The sequence below is a fragment of the Gymnodraco acuticeps genome, unplaced genomic scaffold (genome assembly GCF_902827175.1).
Source record: "Gymnodraco acuticeps unplaced genomic scaffold, fGymAcu1.1, whole genome shotgun sequence".
Classification (NCBI taxonomy): Eukaryota; Metazoa; Chordata; class Actinopteri; order Perciformes; family Bathydraconidae; genus Gymnodraco; species Gymnodraco acuticeps.
Genome location: NW_022990358.1, coordinates 466,689 through 491,309, shown reverse-complemented (window position 1 = coordinate 491,309; position 24,621 = coordinate 466,689). Strand labels below are relative to the sequence as shown.

Genomic DNA, 24,621 nt, shown 5'->3' with positions numbered 1-24,621 from the left:
CATTCATTGAATCAATGCACATGTAATCACATTAGATTTGAAGAAAAGATTGGTTTATCCCTTTCTCAAGTCTGTTTTTTATTTTCTCTCACTTGAAATGAAAAAATAGTATTATTTTAAAACAAAACATTTGAACTATCCTGTAAAGTGAGTTGCATTTAACACAATACATTTTTTGATTTGTTTAAAGTCATAAAAAACGTATTCCCTGTTGTGTAGGCTATGCATGTTCGCAGTCAGTATGAGAAGTGCAGGATTGTGAATGAGAGAAATATAATAACCAGCTTCCTTTTGATAACAAAATGTGATTATCCAGCCAAATGTCCTGTAAATATTTCTCACATCAGATAACGTTAAGTGAAAAAATCCTGCAGACCAGAACACTTAATTCCAGTAATCCATAGAAAACTTTGTATATGAATCAAACAAAGACAGATTTTCTGTAGAGAAATATATCTCAGGTTTATTAACCTCATGGTTTTCTTCAAATGCCTTACATTACTTATAAAACAGTATGTACACATTGCTTTAAAGTTACACAACCAATGTTTGGAAGTGTACCTCCATCTTTGTTCAGCCATTGCAATAACAGAAACAAACATGTAGCCATTTCTGAATATTCAAACCTGCCAAACAAGTATCGACTTTATATACCCTTGGGATATTAAAAAGGAAAATAAGTTTACCTACATATTTAAATCCATAATTCCAACACCTGGATTTATTTAAAGTTTTGTTGCAACGCTTACCTATAAATATGTGTGTCCTTTATGTGCTTGAATTATCTCAATACTGCAACTCTGAAAAAGTTGATAAATACGGCCTAGTATCTGTTTGGTACAAAGTAAGCTCCACAGAAGAATGATAATAGATGCAAAAACATGTTTTGGGGCACTTCACTCTCCTCTCCTTTGTTTCTGCATCGCTCCACATGCATGAAACCCTAAACTATTTCAACAATCCATTTGTGAATGATACACAGTGTGGAAAACTCACTGGCCTGAGAACCCTGCTCCAGAAAATATTTAACCTTCGTACAGGTCTAATCATCACACCGCTGCAGGGCTAAAAACAACACGACAGGAGTTGCTGATAAGCCCTGCTCCCCCGCTTCAATCCCATGATAGAAAAAAGGTCTGAGCAATAAAAAGCTTAGCAAATTAGACCGGTAGTGAAAGCCGCAGGAATTTCAATACTTTTGAGCGGCGGGAGACAAGTCAAGATAAGGGCCGGGAAAAATGAGAGGAGGGAAAGTCAGATGGAAGCGTGGGAGGAGAGACGAATAGACGGAGACAAAGGATGGCGAAGGATGGGAAAGCATTTTTTGCAGATAAAAAAAACCTTTGGTTATCATGGCTAATAATGAGAAAGGCTACAGAAGATAGGAGTTGTACATTAATATTTGAGGTTAACTCTGTGCAATGTTTATTGCTATTTAATGCCTTCCTAGCAAAACAATGGGGAATAAAACTTGAAATAACATCTCATCTCTCATTATAAATAGAGCTATTTTAAAAATTTCTTCCAGCATCACACAAATGCCGCTCTCTTCATGTACAGAGTATTTACAGTCATATCACACAAACAGCAATCAGGGAACTGAACACAGTGTTTCTGGGTAAATCAACCCAACAAAAGCTGCTTCTCACAGCTGGAAGCCCGTTTAAAAGAACCACACCCTCAGGTGCCTATAACAAAACAAAAAAAACCAATAAATACAATGTTTACAATAAATACAACATGAATAAGTAGAACCATTGTTTGCACATTTCCCAGTACACAAACTGGCAGTCACACAGCCAACCAGTGGCTTTACTGGAAACCAGTATAAGACCAATTGCTACATGAGACCTATATGAACCAGCAGGCAGGTCTACATTTTCATCCAATAAGGCTAAGTCCACTATATATTTTAATTTAACTAGCAGGTTTTCCCTTCAGGTAAGTACTCTATAAGGTCCTGCTGAATTAAATCTAAGGTTTTCAGAGTGCCGATTTTCTTCAGGGCCGGAGCCACCTGATAGGGGGCCCCTGGGGTAAAAATGAGCTGCTGGGACCCCATTCCTCCCCCCAATCTCTGTGCATTGCTTGAACTCAGGTTTGCTGTATGGTCATTTGGTAAAGCACAATTAAATGTATCAACATGCGAGCACATAACTGAAATAATGAGGTCTTAAGAGTCGATTTTTGACATCTTTAAGACCTCAAGGTGAGAAAATAAACTTGATTTAGGGCTTCAGAGTTGCATTTACCCATTCATTTAAAAAATAAATCAAAATACCACAGTGAATCTGGGAATATTTTGGGCGACCCCAGCGTAACTTGTAAATCCAAATTTGGAAAATCTTCCCACAAAGGAAGAAATGCTTTGGATTATCACTTTTTTCAGACTCATGTGTAAAACTGACATGTTTAAAGTGTTTTTCAAATCAGTGCTTGCTTATACAATAGTTGTTCATTGTCTTGTATTTTCTAATAAATTACTATATCAACAAAATAATTTATCTCCAGTTACTTTAAATCTTTTCAGTGTCACTGCATACATAGGAAAAAAATAGGTAGATTACATGCTAGCAGCTTTAACATCTGAGCTCAGTCTGTGAGGAGTGAGCTGCTACAGTCGTCTTCATGTTAATCTCTTATCTCCACTGGAACACAACCCAACTTCCTCCAACTCCTTGTCTGCTGCAAACACGGGTTGAATAGGTTCAGTATCATTTACACACGCAGTACAATGTACCTCACTGTACATTGTTTCAAGTGGCAAACAGAAATGAGAGTTTATCACACCACATTTAGTCCTGACAGGGTTAACATCAGTAGTGTGAAGACATGCAGTGGAATGTTTGTTGTCCATTAAATCTCATTGAGTTATTGTGCTGTGAGTGTTTTCAATATTCAAGTGTCAATCCTTAACTCAGAGCTAACGGCAAGCTCAAAGGTTAACAAACACACGTGTGAAACACAAGTCACTTATTTTCTTGCTGAGAGTTAGATGAGCACATCAATTCCACTCTCATATCTGTCCATTAAATGTGAAGAGAAAGCTTGTGTGTAGTGGGGCAGAATGTTTATGCCATGCCAAGCTAACTGTGTCTGGAAAGTAGCTTCATATTTGATGTAAAGAGTGGTATTGTTTTTCTCATCCAACTGTTGGTAAGGAAGCTAAAAAGGGTATTTCTTAAAATGTAAAACCATAAACGTAAAACAGTTTGCAGGTTGTGACTGAATCAGGGCCGGGGCTACTGTACCGTTCTGCATTTTCTTTCTATTAATTTTTTGGGTACTAGCAATATTGGGAAGAAGAAGGAATACATTAACCCAACACATTTAGTTTGCTTTGTTGGTTTTCTTGCAAAGAGTAAGACAAAAAGGTTGATTCCTCTCATATGAAGGAATCAATCCTCTCATCTAAAACCTCTCAGGCCTCTCCATTATATAGGACTAGCAGAAAACATAATTGCCGATTAATGCTTTAAAGATGAAAATACATTCTTTTTTGGGGGGTATTCAGTATTGCTAATATCCTGGCTTAAAATCCTCTGCTTACAACCATAATCTTCCAGAATATCTTATCAGACTCAAAAAAACATGTAGACATATCCTCATTAAACATGAACAGCACATACTTGCTTCTGAAAACAGATAGCATTACATTTCTCTTTGCTCTTATTTGGTCTTCATGTCACTCTGTCAGAGTTACCCAACATGTGCATGCTTACACATACAATAACAAATGAAACATTCCAGTGTAACTCCCATCCAAATGTCAGTGAACGCACAGTGTTACAACCTCTAAAGATCCAGTTTGGTCAGCGCTTGGTGTCATGGTGATTTGAGAAGCAGCTGGTTTCACTCCGAGCTCCATCACAGTGAAGAATCCATTCACAAGAAACAGTGTCTGAAGAATGCAGCTTGTCCTTCAACTGCTTTCAAGAACCAAAGAAAGCTAAAAAATAAATAAAATCTCTAAAATATAAAACAAATTAAATGTCAATATATATATGTATATATAAATATACTTTACATAAATAAATATCACTCTTGGAAATTAAATAATTTTAAACATATTGCCTTGGTCAAGAGGTAGGCCATAAACATCCACCTCACGTCACCAGATTTAGTGACTTTAAGGACCATACCGATGTTTTTGCAAGTTCTACAAGTATTTCCATGTCTAATGTATATTATATTACTATTTTATATTGCATGCATAACATCCTTTGTACTCTCTTGTTGACTCTGGGGTGTTCAGACTGCCATTGGTTTCAATACATGTTTTGTAGTGTATACAAATACATTAGCATTCATAAACTATAACAAAAGTAATAAAACATTACATTTGCCAATTCATATTTTGCTTTTTTAAACACTGTATTAATTTAACAGTGTATTATTCTAATGCAGAGTATTCAGTTTGTATTAATGGGTGAAAACATGCAAAATCACTGGTATGGCTTCCACTCAGTACTCTGACTCTGGTCTGCTGGTGCTGACATCAGTACAGACAGAAGCAGCAGACAAACTAATGTATTGGTTCTCATCCATCTTAATAAAAGCCACCCCATGGAACAAAATCAAAACTAAAGTTATACTTATCGTAAATAAAACCATAAACTTAAACCAAAAGTTTTACTCTTTGGAAAAACCAAGTCAACCAACTAAACTGCCCCCAGCCCTGATCTGGCAACACCAACCTATAATGTGAGTTTTTTGTTGATGTCTTACCAGTGATGATGTTGAGGTTCAGTTCACATTAATTACAAAAAACCCTAAAAAGTTTTAGTTTCATGTGAAGAGGTTTTGAGATATCTTCGCTTCAATACAAAGGACTTTAATGTTTGATCATTATTCTACAGGATAAAACCTTTTGTGAAAACACATCTGCTATATTTTGGTTTAAAACATTGAACAATGGTCTTTGGCTGATGTTAGGCGTCCATGTTTGTTTGGTTTCAGGCTCAAAATCGGACTTTACAAGTCATTATTTCAACTTGGCAGTTGATGTGAAGATACAAGTCAGATATGTTACTCTGACATGACATGAAAGCAGGATAAGAGGTTAGCAATTTCATTTTTTCTGATAGGCAGATAAGTATACGGGTCTATACAAGTAACATGGATATATTTTGTAGTTTATAAGCAAAAATGCATTTTAATTTATTTGAACAGCAACGTGGCTTTTCAGAATTGATGTCTACAGACCCCAGTGTGGTCATACAGATGATTCCCTCACTGTAATGCATCTCTTGTGAAAACGGTTCACAGTGGGGTCAGTAGATGATCCACAGACACTGGAACAATTGGTTTTGTAGAGGCACGTTGCTTCGGAGTTAATTTTTCACTAAAAAAGGTGGAGGCAGAAATCTCAAAACCTGGACTAAAAATAAAAACATTTGCAAGCCTTTTTGTAATCCTGGTGAACTGACCCTTTAAAAAAAAAAAACACACACAAGACCCATTCTTCATTTCCAATCGTAATCACTAGTGTTCCCTCTGCCTTCTTTGTGTCTATGCCGCATCTTTTTTTAGTGTCGGGAGGGGATCATGCAGGAAGGGATAAAAGAGGATCTCCGTTTATAAAATACACGTAAAGTGCTGATCCTCAGCATAGCCAAGAACTCTACAGAAAAGTTCAGGAGACAACGAGCAAACAGGAAACAGGAAGTAGTGCGAGAGTGTGTTGTTTGAGTGAGTGAGTGTGCAGGTAGTGTAGTTCCTACTTTAGTTAGATGGTGCTTTCAGTGTGTGTGTGACTGATGGTGTGGACGTGAGGGTTTGCCTGGGCACGTTCACAGTTCTGCTGCTCACTGAGCAGAGTGGTGGTCTCCCCCGGCCCGTTGTCCGGGCTACCAGGGGGGGGCGACGGCTGGGACTTGGAGGAGGGCAAAGTGGAGTGGGGGGTGATGGTGCACGGCGCTAAACTCATGGAGGACGGAGGGGGCAGGGAGAGCGGGATGTGGTTGCTCGGAGGGGGGGTGACTTGGGGCAGAGACTGGCTGGGTCTGCGGCGGGAGGAGGAGGGGGGGTGCTGGGGCAGAGCGGCTCGGGCGCCCGGCTGGATGTTAGACGGCGGGTGCTTTGCAGGAGGCGTGGCCAGCGGCAGCGGAGAGCGGCTCCCCGGGGGGGTGATGGGGGGCAGAGACACAGACGTGTCCAGGCGGGTGCGGCTGCCCTCTGGGGACTGAGGCATGCTGTCCAGCTTGGACGCCAGGAGGCCGTTCTGGTACTGAGCCCGAGTGACCTGAGGAATACAAGACACCAACGATAGGAGGATACAAAAATTAGGGGTGTTTCACAATATGATTTACATTCTTTGGACAATGATATTTGCTGTTTTCATGGATGATTCCATTCATCTCGAATACTGCAGAGTCATGGAATAGTTTTTTATTTCATACCAATGAGCCACACATCAAAAAAGGTAAATGATAAAGGATTGTGACCTGGTGCGGTGACCCAAACCCTAAGTTGGGACCCCTGGACTAAATCAGCTCACTCTATAGAAAGTAGTTAAAACTAGTTTGATGTGGAGCAACAAAGCACACGTGTTGCATCCTGACATCAATTAGGAAATAAAATGCTGTGGCAGGACAGTAATCATCTAATATAATCATTGTATTTGACCTGAAGCTGTGAGAATTAACAATAGCCATGTTTGATATTTATCTTCAATATAATATGTTTACGTACAGAAGAGAGAGAAGTGGCATAGGAGGGAGGACTGAAAGGACAGGTTGTCAATGTTTACAACTTAGCAACTTGTATGCAAGATGTTAGCATTTGAAGCTTGTTCTTCTAGCCCCTTTCATGTAATGGACAACACTTGGCTGGGTTTTTCAGTTTGGGAACTTAATCCTTACTGTACTCCAGCAAGCATCTCAAGACAACCAACCCTAGTTTAAAGTAGGATTGTGACTTCTTGTTATTTGCAGTATTACATTAATGAATTTGTACTTTTACACAAGTAAAGGATCTGTTACTCTCCCCCCCTGTTTACAGTCGAGTTGCCTGACCGGTACCCACCTTAACAAACTGCAGGTGTGTGAGAGCACGTACACTAAAGTCTGGTGTGTACTGGAAGGGGGTCCCCGGGATCTGAGTGACGCTCCCCCCGACGGAGCCGTTATCTGGAGCGCGCTCAGTGCAACTCAGAGACGCCGAGCGGTTCAGGTTCCCGCTGTGTGACGGAGAACGGAACTCTGGGGATTAACACAGAAGAGAGTGAGCTAGAGGACGAGGAAGGAAATACAAAAAAAACGCAGACATGTACACTTAAACATCAACAAATGCGGAAAACATTGAGTACAAACACAAGATGAGCCAAGTAACATATCACACACATGTACAGTAATGTCAACATCACATATGTGCTTGATGGTTTAATGGAGGAGATGAGTTTGTTATGCAAAGAATGCGACAAACATGCAGACTGCGATTAGTGCATCGTTTGAGCATTTTATGGCTAAAACAGGACTGTCCGAGTTCAGATGAAGCTCTGCCATTGGCTTGTTTTAGTGATGTCATGGAGGGTGGCGTTATTCTCTTATTAATGAAAGTTAAAGGAGAGCGTTGGCGATGATCAGAGGACTTGATTTCAGCGTTGTATAGATCAAGTGGGAGGCACAGGAGTGTGAGCTTAAGGAATAGTTTAACATTTTGGTATATACTCTTTAGAGTTTTGAGATGATAGGGTCAATTCTAAAAATGCCAAACTATTTCTTAAACAGAGGTCTACAGTCATGGGAGTTATTTCATATCTCAGTGGGTTAAAGGGAGGTAGTGAAAACAGAGGGCCTTGAGCCGCATCCAGTAAGTTCCTCCTAACTGATAAGACAGCTGTACTGATATTTTCTGTATACATTTCAGTATTTTAGGTCTGAAATAACAGGCAATAATTGATCAATCAACATAAAGTGAATAGAAACATATTTTAATAATTGATTAATTGTTATTTAACAGAAACAGCAGAAACTTGACTCATCCTAGTTTTAAATGTAAGAAATGCCATTATTTGTAATGTTAAGCTATGTTAAAGGTGGGGTATGTAATTCACTGCAGAAACACTTTTTGTTATATTCCATGGAATGCTCTTAACATCCCGATAGCAATGAATATCTGAAGTGCTTTGACAAAAAATCCATAAAGAAATGTCATCTGTGGAAGCTGTAGTACTGTAAAAAGCACGACCAATCATCTGAGCCGGCCCGGCTAAAATAACTGGATGGCCTACCTGCCTGTCAGCCTTCCATCTGTGCACAAAATTATCTCGTGCCCTCATTGGTCATGTGCGCGTTCGTGCGTGCTGGAGGAGGGGCTCTGTAAGGAAGTGGCAGATTTTTTCCGGTTGTGTATTTTCAAATTCTAGCGCACTCGAGCCGGTTTCTCCAAAATTACCTACCCCACCTTTAAGTTAAATATCTATAGGTATATGACTGTTGGTCGTAGGAAGCAACCAATTTGAAGACTCTGTGAACACTTATTTTCCATTGTTTATTAATTATTGGTACAGGACAAATAATTTAATTGTAACGTTTTTATTCCAAAATATAATTTACAATTTCGCAGAACTTAAATCTTACGTATGTTGTTTTTTTTAACTGGCAGTACAAAATCTAAAAATTCCGAGTCAATGCTTTAAAAGAGCTAACTTGACAATAGAATAAGGGATTTGTAAATACAGTGTAAAGGCACTTTTGTAAAGAGGCAACATTCTTGCATATGCTTGTTTAGACAACATTTAACATTTGAGAACTTTTTCCTTTTCGTCTACTTTTGAAATAAAGTTTTCACTCTTATAAACATTAGTATAGAACAGTTTCAAATAATAACCAATCAAAAAGCTCTTCCTATCATCCAGGACTTTGTTTTAAAGCGCCCCCTGCTGTTAGTGTGGGGGAACTCAAAGGAGCAACAACAAAAGGAAAATGACTTGATTATTAGTATTATGATTGTACTTGCTGGATCAGGGCTCCGAAGATGATTTAAAAAGAGGAAAAATGATGAAGAGAATAAAAAAGGACCCCCCCCCTCCCGGCCCATGCAAGTGTTTACCTGGGAAACGAGAGAACAGAGAAAACCTCTTTACTGAAAGGCGTCGTGGAGGGGGAGACGCCACTGATGGGGAGAGAGGAGGGGTGACGGCTGAGAGAGGAGGAAGAGGAGGAGGAGGACAGGAAGAAAGAGGAAGACAGAGGAGCTGGTTTATTGGTTTGGTGTATATCACATCTGCCGCTCTCTGTATTCTTTCACTTTGGGGGTTTACTCTTTTTACTTACAAGACATTTTCTTGGTTTTAGTCTTCTTCAACCAAGGAGGATAAACTGAGTCAAAGAACTTTCCAGCACCTCTGCGCCTGCCTGGTCTGCATCAAAACTATCCTGAATTCAAATGTAATTATTGTCCTTGTCTTTAAAAATAGATCCTAATTTCTAATACTATGAAAACATATTTTAAAGACCTAATTTTGCGAGATATATTAATCAATTTAATTTAAATATAAAGAAAATGAACCACATGACATAAGGCAAAACCCGAGATTCAAAAAAGTCAGCGTTTCAGTGTTTCCAGCTTGAAAGCGTGGCATCTTTCTACTAATAATTTAATAAATAAAAAAGGGAAAAGTAACCAATAACAAGTGAATAATTCGTTAATATTGATTTAAATGGAGAATTGATTCAGTAACGTTTTTAGCTTTTATGTTTATTTTCTTTGAATTTAAATCAAATTCCTTGTTTGTTGTGCACATACTCGGCCTATAATGCCAACACAACTAAGTTAACAACTGTGTAAGGAATATTTGACCTAAAATAGATCCTAAATCTCAGTTCTTTCTAGTAAAATGCAAACATGTGTAACATTTATATTTACACAACTATACACGGAACATTTTAGGATGAGAAATGGTCAAGTGTTTGACATGCTGCACACACACTGACTGGCATAATGTGCACATGAAGTACAGACAGCAGTTTATCCAGCAGACAGACACAGACCAACAGGAAGGGAAACAGAAGAAGAGGAGCAGAACATTTGATCAGCAGTAACGTCGCTGAACCACTAGGAGTCACCAGTGACACACAGAGAGAGCCAGAGTCACCTCAGGGCAGCGAGGTAGTTTATGGGATGCCAGCCTGCTGCACTGTTGATAGGCCAACATCATCCACATCCACCTCTAAAGCCAACAACCTGCATCCAGTCTGCGTCTGCATCATTCTGTCATTTCAGCTATCCTCATCACATGTCTTACTTTGACTCAATGCTGACAGACTGTACAGGACTTTCACAGAGATTCCTGCTCTGAAGCAGAAAGTCTAATACATGTTTTGAAACACTTAATAATAAAACAGTGCAAAGTTGTAAATGAACGCTGTATTGACAGTGGCAGATGTTCATTTCTAAGTGTGAAAATGTTGAAGGGGATTCTTTTTTTCTTCTTACACTTTAGAAACAAACTAAAATATCCTTTAAAGTTAAAAGAGGTGTATCTTTGACTTGACTTGCTGGGTTATATTGAATTGTCTTTACAGTACATAAAGCCACACATTGCAGAAAGACAAGGGGAACACATTGTAATCTTCTCTGCTTTCTGCCTTTTTAGTTATCATACAGGTTCTTCAACTCCAATTTCAAAGACGTCTGCACCTGCAAAGTAAAGCTCATGGTGGTTTCCTCAGCTTATTTCCTAATCTATTTCTTAATGAACGCGATTACCATTTAGATCCAACTAAATTAAATCAACTCAAGGTAACCTACAAAGTTGCAGTGAGCTGAGAAAGGCAACAGAATAAATGCAGACCTCTAAAAAAATACGAGTTCAGGTTCATGTTTAACGAATGGGCGTTTCCTGTTTGGTCCTTCACAAGCTCTCATTAATAAATTAAAAGGATACAAATATTTGATATTTGTATCCTTTTAATTTATTAATGAAATCGACCACAGAGACTAAAGTAGATATTATCTACTTTAGTCTCTGTGGTCGATTTCTCAGGCGTCACCTGCCGGCTCGGAAGAGAGAAGGGTTTTCCTATTTGGATTAAGCTTATTGACTTTTCCACTGCTCTCTTCAAACACACCGCATCATTAGCAAGTCTCTGACACAGCACTTTGTGAAGGAGCTTCAGCAAGTCGAGGAGAACAGAGGCTCAGATTACTAAGAACAATAACAGTTGTTATTTCAGTCTTTATGTGAACGGACAGCTGCCACCAATGCAGGACTTTGACTTGTAACAGAGTATTTATAGTGTGGTATTAATACTTTTCCCTGTAGTAAAGAATCTGAAAACTTCCTCCACCTCCTGTGTGTAGTTATAACAGGAAAATCAAGTCACTACAACATCCAAAATGTCTTGTTATAATGTGGAAATGACCTCATTAGGCAATATAAAACACTTCCAATCATTATGGGACACTGAACTGACACAATACTTCACATTGCACCTATCTGGGCGGATAGAGGACACCTACATCTAGAAGAGCTTCAGCAGGAGTTGTTTTACTCTGCAATATGGGCCTCGAACAATATGCCTCGCTGACACTGGGGGCTAGGATAATATTGATGTATATATGAAGTTTTTGTATTCCTTGTTCTTCTGTACTCCATGTTGCTTTCTGTACTGTATGTCTATTTGAGATGCGTTGTATCCATGTGTCTATGCGTACCAGCTGTGAAAACAAACTTTTCTCTAGTTCAATAAAACTACATCTAAAAATGTATCCTTTGTCATGTTGCAGAAAAAGCATGCTGTACAGTGCCTATTCAATCATCTTGTGTGCACAGGTGTGTACATTGTGTCTAATGTGCTGTCTCACCAAGTGACGCTGAGCTCAGAGCCATGACTCCGTAGTAAGAGAACGGGCCGGTTTCAAACTTCATGTTTTCGTGTCCGGCTTCCACCTCCACTCGCCCCTGAAACACATGTCACATTTTGATTAATAAGCACAGTATATGACAGTGTGTATTATTCGTATGTATGTGTATGTATGTGTGTGTGTGTGTGTGTGTGTGTGTGTGTGTAGGTGAATCAGTCAGGATGCTCTGTTTGTGCAAAATCCTGTGGCAGGTAACAGAAACACGTTAAGGTCCTATAAATATTACATCCTGCCAGGTTCTGCTGTGGACCAGTGTCTCTTTACCTACCACACACACACACACACACACACACACACACACACACACACACACACACACACACACCACACACATCACACACACACACACACACACACACACACCCACACACACACACACACACACACACACACACACACACACACACACACACACCACACACACACACACACACACACACCACACACACACACACACACACACACACACACACACACACACACACACACACACACACACACACACACACACACACACACACACCACACACACACACACACACACACACACACACACACCACACACACACACACACACACACACACACACACACACACACACACACACACACACACACACACACACACACACACACACACACACACACACACAGAGGTGAATGGTGAAACAGGAGCAGCTGTGCTCAGGTTGCATACTGTGTGTCTGCAGTCACTTCATCCACACCTCAGGTGTCGACAACAAAGCCTCCACGTACACACACACACACTTTCAAACACAACAACAACACACAAAGAGCATGCAAGTTAAAATGAATGATAACAATGAGCAAAAATACATTTTATATTTACATAAATATTTTAAATGTATCTTCTTGTAAAACTGAGCAACTGTTGACAAATCTAAATTCCCTCCTTTCTGATTCTAATTCTGTATTATAGACAAGATGAGAGCCTTTAAGTACAGATAAAGTCCAAAATATGACTCTGGGAGTCGGACATTGAAACTATGAATCAAGCTTGGGTTGGGGGTTTGTCACAAATAAACAATTCTATAATAAATGCAAGAACCAACAATCTGAATAACTAAATGTATCAAATAAAAGTGACTTGCCTCTAAAATAGATGAGGAATAGTTTAATTATAAAGTTGCATAACATTGAAATACACAAGTAAAGTACAATACCTTGAAATTGTACTTAAAGAGGCCCTATTATGCTTTTTGGGGATTTCCTTTTCCTGTAGCTTTGTTTACTTCCGTAACATAGTGACATCACTACAGTATGTAACACTCACTTCTATTGGCTAGCGCTGCAACACATTGAACATGATAAGCTAAGGGGTGTGACATATCTAAGCGGTTGACCAATCACAACAGAGCCGGCCAGCTAACCAATCAGAGCAGACTGGGCTCTGGTTTCAGACAGAGGGTGAAAAGAGAAAAAGGGGGGGAAATATGATTTTGATCATTAAATCATGTAAACATGTCACAGTAGAGGCAATTCATACAAACATGAACCTGAAGTGGGCATTATAGGGCCCCTTTAAGTATGCTACTTATTTTCCTTCCACCACAGGAGAAAGCTTTGAAACCGTGAAAGGATTTGCTTCTTAGTTTCTGCCCCCCCCCCTCTCTCCTCTTCATCTGTAACTCCTCTCTGCTGTTTGTCTCTCTCTCCATATGCTCTGCTGTGTCTCTTCTCAACTGCTCTTCTTATTTTCCACCATCCTTAACCCTTCAATCCCCTCTCCCTCCTCCATTTGTCTCCGTCAAACGTAAGAGGATCAATTAGTGAGGACGTGCAAAGACCAGCCCCTCTCACACACAGGAACTATTCATATGGTATTTAAATTACAAAGCATGTTAATAACAACTATAACCACCTACACATTTCATTTATTACTTAAAACACATGTTCTGCCGATAACGCTGAATATATAGGTGTCAATATTTGAAATTAAGGGAATGGTGTGGCAATACAAACATTTCAAAAATATCTTGATATACAATTACTTGAGAGGCTCTAAACAGAACATGTATTTAAAGCTCTTTAGATTTTTCATTAATCATTTTTGTGACTAAAACAACATATTGTGGGGGTTTGGATTCTGAGTTGGATATTAATATGTTGGAAAAATGTAAAAAGGATTTAACTGGCACTTTTCTACAATTTCCTGATATTGTTTACACCAAATAATTCATCAATTAATTTAGAGAATAACTGGTAGATTACTTTATAATAAAACTAATAACAAGTTCTGAATAGTAATAAAAACGATCAAATTATTATTATTTTTTTTAATATTTCTACTTTGAAACGTGTTGTTTGTTTTGACCTCATCTGAAAATGGATGTTCTACTTTGAAGAAGTTAACATAAATGTATGGACAGTTTTGTACCAAAATGTTGAGTCTCTAAACTAGTTGCTGAATGGACTTTTTGCCCATGAATTTACGTACATTTTACAGTGAATTTAGTCATCTAACAAATAAAAATACTAAATATTTGCTGCTTTTATATGTTTTCCATCACTACAAACAGGAATGAATAAAAACTACAAAAAATAAGTGTTGTTTTTCAACTGCTCCACACTTAATCTGCTTTATCCATTATTATAAAAACCTGCCATTGTAAGATTTATAAAGCATCATCAGTATTTGAATTTTCTGACGGTAAAAGCATCAAGGTTGTTTTTTTAGTGTAAACAACAAAAATCCACTTAATTAAAGGGGACCTATCATGCAAAATGCACCTTTGTACGTCTTTTATACATGAATATGTGTCCCTGGTGTTCCAGGGAACTCACCAAGTGTCAGAAGACACAACCCTCTCTCTTTTCCTCCATACCCACATCTCTAAAAACGGGGCTGCAGCGGATCTGATACAGACTGATACAGATTTGAAAATAATCTGACGCCAGTGACGAGGAGCTCCGCCTATATGGCCAACTCTCCACCAATCAGGGGAATGAGAGGTTGCAGTGGCATGGTAACAGCATGGTAACAGCATGGTAACAGCATGGTAACAGCATGGTAACATGAGGCTCGTAACTCGGCCCCCTCCTTTGCAGGGGGGCATGGTCAGCTGCAGCTCATGCAGAGACGGGGTGGAGGAGAGCAAAATAGAGCGAAATGAGGCATGGCTAAAATGCATGATCTGTTTGGTATTTTGAAAAGAAAACCTATAAATATACCTTATATAGGTATGGCCCTACAATATATTGTTCAAATATAGCATGATAGGTCTCCTTTAACTTAAGTCAGGCCTGTCTTAAGGAGTTGATGAGTTTAGCGACTGCATCGGTGCTAATACCTGCTGCAGACTGACGCAGTGACCTGGAATTACCCTCTCACTCGTCTCAAACCTGTTGTATAACCTCACTTTAACCCAGTCTTTAAGAAATCACATGTTGAATAACCATAACATCCACATATACCAGCACTCCTTGAACTGATAGATATTTACTTTCTCATGTATTTGTTAGTATTGTTTAACACTTTTAATTATACAACTTTAGTTACTTTCAGATTATTACTAATATATTAAATATAATATAATATTTTATTATTGATTAAATAACCCAGCAGTAATTGCAATGAGCTGTATATTGAGTACTTGTAATGTTGTACTAAATATATTTCATGCAAACATGATCTAGTATGAGTGTTTTTAAGTATTTCTACACTATTGTATTGATACTTTCATTTAGCCAAAGATCTGAGCACTTCTTCTAGACCCTCCAGAAAAACGCGATTCTGCGATTGCAGAATTTACCGCATAATCAGCAAAATGGCGCAGATTTTTAAAAGGCCGCATATTTATCAAAAGGCCGCATAATCCCCGCATTTTTACACACAAAGTTGAGAGAAAACACCAAGATGAACAAATCTAATCCATCTCATTTACCGACGAACATTTCTGCTAAAGACCGGGCAAAGCAGTACCCCGATGTCTTGCACGAAAGTGCGGGGAAACTATTCTGCACCCCGTGCAACTGTGTTGGAGCATAAGAGAACATCGACGGTGACGACCCACTTCGATACATTCAAAGATTCGAAAATGCTTTCCGGTGCTGCGGACAAGAAAGCCAAACAACTCACGTTCACCGAGGCATCAACCTCCAAAACCCTTTCGAGGGCTACAAGAAACGAGGTGAGTAAGCCTACAAGATTGAAGCTGGTCAGATAACGAACGAGTAAATGAAAACAGAATGAGGCGGAGAAGTAAGTAAGTGTGTGTGTGTGTGTGTGTGTGTGTGTGTGTGTGTGTGTGTGTGTGTGTGTGTGAGAGTGTGATTAAAATAGCCCAATTGCTTTTACAATAAATAAACATTGAATGTGTTTAATTGACTAGTAAAGGGGTTTAACGTTAGTGGCAGGTTGTGTGTGTGAGAGAGAATAAATAAATAAGACAGCCCAATATTTATTTGTTCCGCATATTTAGCATATTTCGCAACTTCCCGCAATTTCACCGCATAAAATCACATCCAACCCCGCATGTTTGATCGCATAATCAAGGATTTTAGCCCGCATTTTTCTGGAGGGTCTATTCTTCAACCGGTTTGCTCATTATCTCACAGACATTGCTACTTTATTTAAATATGAATGTAGTTTGAATCCTCTGATTGCAGGTGTGGCAGTGTACCAGCAGAATGAGGATGAAGAAGTGGCAGTGTACCTGCAGAATGAGGATGAAGAAGTCCACAGGTTTCCCTCTCTGGTAAAGGAAGTGCTGCGTTGAGCGTTTGTCGTTTTCGTTGAACTTGAGTTCCAGGATGACGTCGGGGTGGCTGAGGATCCTCAGTAACACTTTGTCTTTGATCTGGAACGGGCTGAACAGGCTGACCTCTGGAGGGAATCAGAACAAAGCAAAGATATCAACGCTTTGTATGAGTTCTGTGTTACAGAAAGCAGAATGTTTTTACTTCTATAAGCACAAAGACTGACTGAATGAAGGGTAAAAAAAAAACTTTCATTCTGTGGGCTCAAAATCTATTATTACTATCCAAATTTCAACATTGGTTGAAAATATCCTTATAACATTTAAAACAATAACCATAAAACAAAAAAGTTTTAAAAACAGCTTTTCCCTTTTTTTCAACAGGTCTTATCTGTTTTAACATTTCTATTATGACATCCTTCATGGAGGGTTACAGAATGTAGGAAAAGACCCGTTACATTTAGGAGCAGAGGCAGACCATGGGGTGAATATACAAATTATTTTCCACCTTGGTGTATCATAGATATCTTTCATTTGTGTTTTATTTTAGGTGTACTTTTTCAATTACAGTCCGAAAATGACTTAACCATGTAAAGCACTTTGCTTTGTATAAATGAAGAGAATTATTATTATAAAAAGGTGTCAGCTGTTACTCTCCTTTATTTATTTTCTGAACTTTTTTAGTAACTGTTCAGTTACTAAATATTGTGCTTATATATTATTAACACAGTGTATGCTGTTCAGACAGACTTGACCTCAAGGTCACTGGGTCTCTGAGTCCCTTAGAGAGCAGGTGTTAATCTCTGTGAAGAATCAGTCAGCTGAACGACAGTAAAACAAATCAGTGGCTCAGAGATTAGCGGCGCTCACCTGTAGCCAGGAAACGATGAGCCGCCAGCATGAGCTGAGGAGAGATCTTCACTTTGCTGTCGCCCTCCTGCTTGAAGGCCGAGAAGTCGGGCTTGTTTTTATTGGGGTCCACCTTTTTCCTGTTTCTGTTGTCAGCTGCAGAACGGAGTGCAGGTTAGCATCAAACCAGAAGGGGAACAATCTTAAAAGTAATATTAGACCGTATAAATACAGAATGTAGACTATGAAGTCAAGAATATGAGCGCTAGCAAGAGTCCGTATGAATACGCTTGAATATATACAATTTCCTTAGTCATGTAATTACAATACAAAGTGGACAACAAAGATATTAAATATCAATTTCACATCTGAAGGTAACATAACAAGTCTCAACTGGTGTTTTTGCAACGTTGTGATATGAATACCACTGAAATAAATAACTAGTCAATAACTAGTCCTTCACTACTTTCTTTTTCCCCGATATGATTTTTTAATAAGGCAAACCAAGAGATATAACATGTTCATTGCGTAAGCTTAAGAGATGCATGGTAGGTGCCGTGGATTATATAACGCTTGACTTGTCCCATGTCAGCACAGCCCTCCACTTTAAAATATAATACACTGTAGTTTGCCATAATACACTCATGTTTTAGTTTTTAGCTGTTAAGGTTATTTGTATAGGTTACATTGAAATCTGGTGTAAATACTTGTCTTTGGCATCCTTATTTAATGCTACATTTTTTCTTTAAAATACTCATTTTGTCTTATCCTTATATATATATATTTTTTTTTTTACCTACTTTGCAACTTATTTTTTTAGATTGTTTATGTTCGCACCACCAGATACCAAAAGAAAATTCCTTGTATGTGTAAACGTATCTGGCAGTATACTTGATTCTGATTCTTTGACTGATCCACGGCAGCCATCTCCACTGTTTCTAGTCTTTATGCTAAGCTTAAGCTAAGCATTTAGTTACCTTTGAACTGAACCAGGCTAGTGGTATCATCGATTAGTATGCTAAGCTAAGCTAAAGGCAACTTATCAAGAATCTTCTTCGTACCTTAAAGACATTTATAAATAAAACATGAATGAATGTCTCATGAAAGTTGTTTTTTTTAAATCACCTGTAAGAGCCACTTAAGAACGAATGACTTCCTTCGAGTGTTTCTTTTGCATGATGTCGACAACATATCAGTGTCTTTCAATGGTGTGTGTGTGTGTGTGTGTGTGTGTGTGTGTGTGTGTGTGTGTGTGTGTGTGTGTGTGTGTGTGTGTGTGTGTGTGTGTGTGTGTGTGTGTGTGTGTGTGTGTGAAGTGTGAAGTGTGTATCTGTGTCACAGGCAGCATACGCTGACTCACTGTAAAGGTCAGACTCATCCAGGATCTCTGACTTGATGATCTCTTCGATGACGTCCTCCAGCGTGACCAATCCCAGCACCTCGTAGAACGGATCTCCCTCTCCCTCGTTGTTCACTTTCTGGACAATGGCCAGGTGGGATTTACCTGGAGATAGAGATCACATAAAGGTTACAACTAGGATGTACGAGTGCACCTCGAAAGTGAATATAAAACATTTTGCATTCCCACAAACTGGCCTGTTAACAGCATCAAACAGGAAGTTGAAATTCTCACTGCTGCAGCTGTCTCCTAAACTTCAGCTAGAGGCCTTCAAACACATTCAGCTACATACAAATATCCTTTCTTGTTTTCTATTTTAGATCCTGCCGACTGCTGCTGGGAGGACAGATTGATGCCTTAATATAGCCCAGACTGGACTAAGAGCTTTGCAGAAAAAAAGAGCTGGAAGAACTGCCAAAACAAAGATAAAGAGGAGGGAAGATGGAAAAAAAACGGATTAATACTCTCCTCATTAAAAAAAACCTTATAGACCATTTTGCCTGCTCATGTTGGCTAACTGCATGCAGGTCTGCAGTGTGGCAACAAACAAACTGACATCACTGGGTGGCTGCCAATGACAGCTGAGTAAAGGGACTTTATCTGGAGAGAGGCTGCCAGGTCAGAAAGCTGCCACAGTCGCTCTGCATCAAGACAGAGCAGCATCTATTCCCCTCACTGCTGCGCCTGCATACATGTGAAATGTGAAAGACACCAAAAATGTATCTGTCAAAGGTTTTCAGGCTTAAAGAGTTAGTTAATTGATGACTGAACATTGTATTTATCACATATATAAAAAGGCAGTGAGATATTTTTTAAGCTTCTTTTTTGTCTCTTTTTTTTTTCAATAGGAAAGACATTAGTAGATAGAAGGGGCCGCAGCTTGGATTCAAACGGGGGCCACTGCAGTAAGGACTCATACTTTACCACATGGGGAGGGCTGCTACACCCAGCTAAGACATCACATTAGTAATCAATATTCATGGGAGAAATATCTAGAACCACCTTGACTACACACACACACAAATAATAAAAGCAGTAAGAACACTAGCGTATTTGATGCAGAACTATGCTTTGAATGGCATTGTTTAATAGTAACTAAGACATAACTTCCTGAGACACAGCAACAACCAAGGTTCGTTCAAAATACTAACATATTATTTATACTTAATATTACATCCAATTAAGTATTTAGCTGTTCCTCCAACTGCATAGCATGAGGACTTTCTGTACACAAAAAATGCCTGGTGTAAACTACTGGCTAATTAGCAAGAGCATGAGACATACTGATCGAACGCCCTCAAATGCATCACAGCTCTTACTATACGTCTAATTGTTGTCTCTCACATTCTTTCTAAATGCTGCTGCATATGAGATGTTCTCTTTGTCTGTGTTTTCATGATGTGCTTCTGATGTGCTGAGCTCTCAGGGACACCGTACGACTCAGCACAAAGCAATAGCCTCTGACATCTTCATCATCATGAGCACACTGACCTGATGCAAACTGTGTGTCCCCCTCCCCCCACAGGAAGGTCAGAGGCCACTGCAGCAGGCTCACATAGTGACTTCAGCAGGACTAATATTAGCTGGCATGTGTCCTTCAACCTTGAAGTTAAAGTACTTGTTTTGTGACGGATATGTTTTCTGTTTTCAGCCAATTATCCAGCTTATAATACTACAAGTGAGGATTTCATGTGTTTCCTTATAGGCAATGAAAATGTTTTGAAGGACACTGTTCCCTCTTCTCTTTTATTCATGGTACAGTTAATTGGAATATCAACCAGAAAATACTGTAATTGGCAAAAAATCCTATTAAAAAAAGGATAAATGTTACAGATCACATGACTTTCAAAAGAGAGTTTCTTTAAGAGCTATTTTGATGATTTATATCCCACCATCTTTCATCAAATCATGTATTTTCTAAGAATTTAAAACAAGAGGGAAACAATCATATTACTTTGGGTATACTATCTTTGCAGTCATTATTAACAAAACATATTTGAGATGTGGAAACAGAAGCTGTCAACACCTGAGGCAAGATGTATAAATGATACTCCTGCACAAAAAACCAAAGTGCTAAAAAATAGCCACTATTCATGCTGGTTTCATTCTGACAGCTGATCATGCAGTTCCTCTTTTCAAATGAAAGGCTGGAAAGATGGCAGAAGTACTGTAAAGCAAATGAGTGCACTACGGGTGTGTCTACATTCTGTCTAAAAATGAGGCTTGTGCATGTACGCAGATCAACAATGACTTCTTACACAGAATACAAGCAAATGCACAGCTTTATGAATGATGACTGATTCCAAAACGAATAATCAAGTGTGTATTTGCAGTGTTGGCTGCTTAACGAATGTGAAGGAAAGCATTTGATATCTTGAAATATAAACATTACTATCATCATCATCACACAAGCTTCAGTTCTCTGCTGGTGCTTCATTGTCACAATACCAGCTTTCAAGGTTTAAATATCAGCGCTGATATTTCCAGCACTAATCCATTGCGCCTGAACATGCACACTTTTGATCCCATCATACACATTAGCTGCACTCCCTGATTAGTTCCTGCTCTCTGGTGGCAGATGATCATTAGTGATATCCGCTGCTGCAGTGTTTACAGGAGATAAAAACCCGCTGCCAGATTAAATAAAACACTGATGCCAATTTGAGAAAAAAACACATGGTATAACATACAGAGTTTGCAGACTTCAAACGCTCCTGCAGTGCCTCTTCATCATACATGATTTGTGTTGTTTATGCATTTTGTCAACAGTTTTCCCCTTCTTGTTTACTACCTAAGACTGAGACTAAAATGATTCAGCAGTTTTTCCTGGCTGTAAAAAGTTTTCCATTTTTAAGAACAGGCACAGGTTTTAGCTTCTCGAATATGAATATTTTCTGGTTTTCTTCTTGCTTTTTTATATATTAATAAGTCAACATGTTTAGGATTTGAATAGCTTCTCTCAATTGACTTTCTTTTTGGGTTATAATTATTGATAATAAAAGAACAGAGAGGCTTGACTTGACTGATAGGCTACTGAAGTTTAGTAAAAATACACAAGGGCACAATACACTTTGATGTAGTGAAGAAAATCATGATATACACTGACGAGGAAGAAGGTGAGGATGAAGAAGAGGAATGTGTGTATCATCAGGACCACAGCTGGATGACAGGGTCTGATATGTGGATCTGTGTTGCACTTTGCATAACATTTGTTTTGTTGCATGCCAGTGCTTAAAAGTAGGCTGTGATGTTCCAGCTGTCAATAGTGCTGATCAATACAGACAGAGCATTTTGAGGGAGGGGGGGGAGGGGGGTGACACACAAAGGGTTTATGCGGATGCAGTAATGGCCGGAAACAAACCCTACAGCAGGTGATTCATCTGCAGGTTCCTCAGAGGAATCACCTGCTCCAGTGTTAAAAGAAGACACACACACACATGTTTACACACCTTTCTTGAACTCCTCCAGCATGGCGTCCAGCTTCGTGTCATGAAACACAAAGTGCACAGGGTGGTTGTAGAACTTGGTGATGGTCTTCAGGGTGGTGCAGTCATCGGGGTCCACGAACGCCAGGTCCTTCACGTACAGGATGTCCATGATGTTGCTCTTCTCGTCGTCGTACACAGGGATACGAGTGTACCCGCTCTCCATGATCTCAGACATGGTGTTGAAATCCAGCACAGCATCCGCCTGGATCATGAAGCAGTCTCCTATGGGCGTCATGACATCCTCTACAGTTTTGTTCCTGAGCTCCAGAGCGCCCTGGATCATGTTGAGCTCCTCCTTCACCAGGTCGTTGTAGGGCTCCGTCACCCTCAGCATCCCCACCAGCTTCTCCCGGTTGTACACGGTGCCGATCTCCTGACCCAGCAGGACGTCCAGCAGCTTGCTGACGGGGAAGGACACAGGGAAGGTGAGCAGCATGAAGAACTTGGTCACCATGATGGTGTTGGCTCCTACAGCCAGTCCGTGGCGGGAACACAGCGCCTGGGGGACGATCTCACCAAAGATGACAATCCCAACCGTGGAGGCCACCACAGCGCCCAAACCTGATCCGATCAGGTCATCGAGGAGGATGGTGAGGGTGGTGTTCACCAAGACGTTGCCCAGGAGCAGAGAGCAAAGAAGATAGTTCCCTTTGCTACGGATTGGCTCTATTTTTCTTGCGTATTTCTTCTCCTTCTCGGTACCACAGCTCTGGACGATGCGCAGCTCCATGGGGTCCAGAGCCATCAGCCCCAAGTTCAAGCCGCTGAACATCCCAGAGAGCACCAGCAGGAAGGAGATGAGGATGCACTGCAGCCATAAGGGCAGCAGGGACCTCTTCTCCTCCACCACAAGCAGCTTGCCATCAGTGTCCCCCAGCAGCACCCACCTGCTAGCCTCCACGCGGCTCCGGATGCACACGCCGTACTCCTTCTGCGGCTCGGTCTTGCGGAGCGGCTTAATGTTAACGGTAAGCAGCCCCGACGAGCCTCGACTGCTGACGTTCAAGAAGGTCCCGACGCTTATGTCCTTCGTGAAATCTACACAAGTCCTGTCCGGCGGCTCCATCATGCCACTGCCTCCTCCTCTCGCCGCCGCCTTTACCGCTTCATCCTCCTCCTCCTCACCTTCATCCGCGCCACCGCTTGCGACATCCGTGAGGTCCGTGAAGCGGATCTGCGTCCAAGCGCCCGAGTGGAGCTGCACCCCGTAAAACCGGAGCTGCACGGAGCTCTCCTCAGTCACCTGGATGACACCGTCGTCATTGGTGCTGGACGGCTTGTCGCTCCTCTCCAGCCGCATGCCGAGCACTTGGCTGCCGCTGACACCGGACGCTGCAGCCGCCGTCTCCGTGCGGCCACCGACTGCGCTCCACAGGAATATAATGAGAGTGAGAATATAACCCTGCTGCCCGCTCCATTCTGTCGCCATGTTTGTTTCACTGCTCGGCGACCCAGGGCCTGACGTCATTTACTCATGTCCGAGCGGCTCCGCCCCCCGCCGCCCATCACACACACCCCCGTTATCACCGCCTACCGGGCAGCGACAGGTATAGAGCTAATAAACAAACTCCCCCTTCCTCCCCTCACTAGTCATCACACACAAACACACACACATAGGCCTACACATATACACAACTCCTTTATTTTGATACTCTGTCATGAGTGAGTGATGCATTCACCCTACGTCCCCCTCTTTATTTTAACAATCTATGGTCATCCTCAACTCACCACCACCCCCCACCTCCCCACCTCTGCACGGCCTTGTTTTTGTCTCGGGGCAATGCGGCACACAGCGCATGGATGCTGCTGCTGCTGCTGCTGCTGCTGCTGCCAGCGGTTTCACATCCTCCAATTGTATCCGGAGCCAGCTGATGTTATGTAAGGCACATGGCATCTGTGCACCCCCATCACCCCCTCCTTCTCACCCCTTCCCCACCTCTCCTCATTCTCATCCTCATTCTCATCCTCATCCTCATCCTGCACCATCCTGCATCCCTCTGGCACAGAGCCCAGTCTGCTGGGTGCGGAGATGAACTATCTGCTGCTGGGATTTTGTCTGTCTAATAGTAATAGTAAACATAAAACGTATAATAATAATCTAGTGTGTTGTAATAGCTGATAGATATTGTAATCTACATTTTATTTTTATAAATATAAGGCACAAATTATTATTTGTACAAGGCACAAATTATTATTTGTATTCCTTGTTATTATTATTATTATTATTTGTATGTGGCTTTTTTCTCCCCCTTACTAATAACTCCTTAGCACTTTATTTGAGTTCCTCCTATAGGCAA

The 24,621-nt window shown here is 40.4% G+C and overlaps 1 protein-coding gene across 2 annotated transcripts; it reads right to left on the bottom strand.

Annotated features, from left to right (window-relative positions):
• Positions 1-436: 436 nt before the first annotated feature.
• Positions 437-23,949, bottom strand: LOC117551274 (metal transporter CNNM4). Of its 2 annotated transcripts, XM_034224085.1 has the most exons (8): positions 22,286-23,949; positions 18,798-18,941; positions 17,459-17,593; positions 16,547-16,716; positions 11,812-11,908; positions 9,055-9,144; positions 7,027-7,202; positions 437-6,244 (listed from the first exon to the last, which is right to left on the bottom strand). In XM_034224085.1, the coding sequence occupies exons 1-8, from the start codon at positions 23,790-23,792 to the stop codon at positions 5,729-5,731; spliced, it is 2,835 nt and encodes a 944-aa protein (XP_034079976.1). In that variant the 5' UTR covers positions 23,793-23,949; the 3' UTR covers positions 437-5,728. The 2 variants fall into 2 exon arrangements, with proteins under 2 accessions (XP_034079976.1, XP_034079977.1); XM_034224086.1 differs by lacking the exon at positions 9,055-9,144 and having other exon boundaries at positions 22,286-23,948.
• Positions 23,950-24,621: the final 672 nt, after the last annotated feature.

Excerpts from the sequence above, each read along its gene's own strand:
- LOC117551274 (XM_034224085.1), bottom strand. The coding sequence starts at position 23,792 with ATGACGTCAGGCCCTGGGTCGCCGAGCAGTGAAACAAACATGGCGACA. Across the intron at positions 18,942-22,285 it reads GCTGGAGGAGTTCAAGAAAG|GTAAATCCCACCTGGCCATT; the intron begins GTGTGTAAACAT and ends CTCTATCTCCAG. Across the intron at positions 16,717-17,458 it reads TCATCGTTTCCTGGCTACAG|AGGTCAGCCTGTTCAGCCCG; the intron begins GTGAGCGCCGCT and ends GATTCCCTCCAG.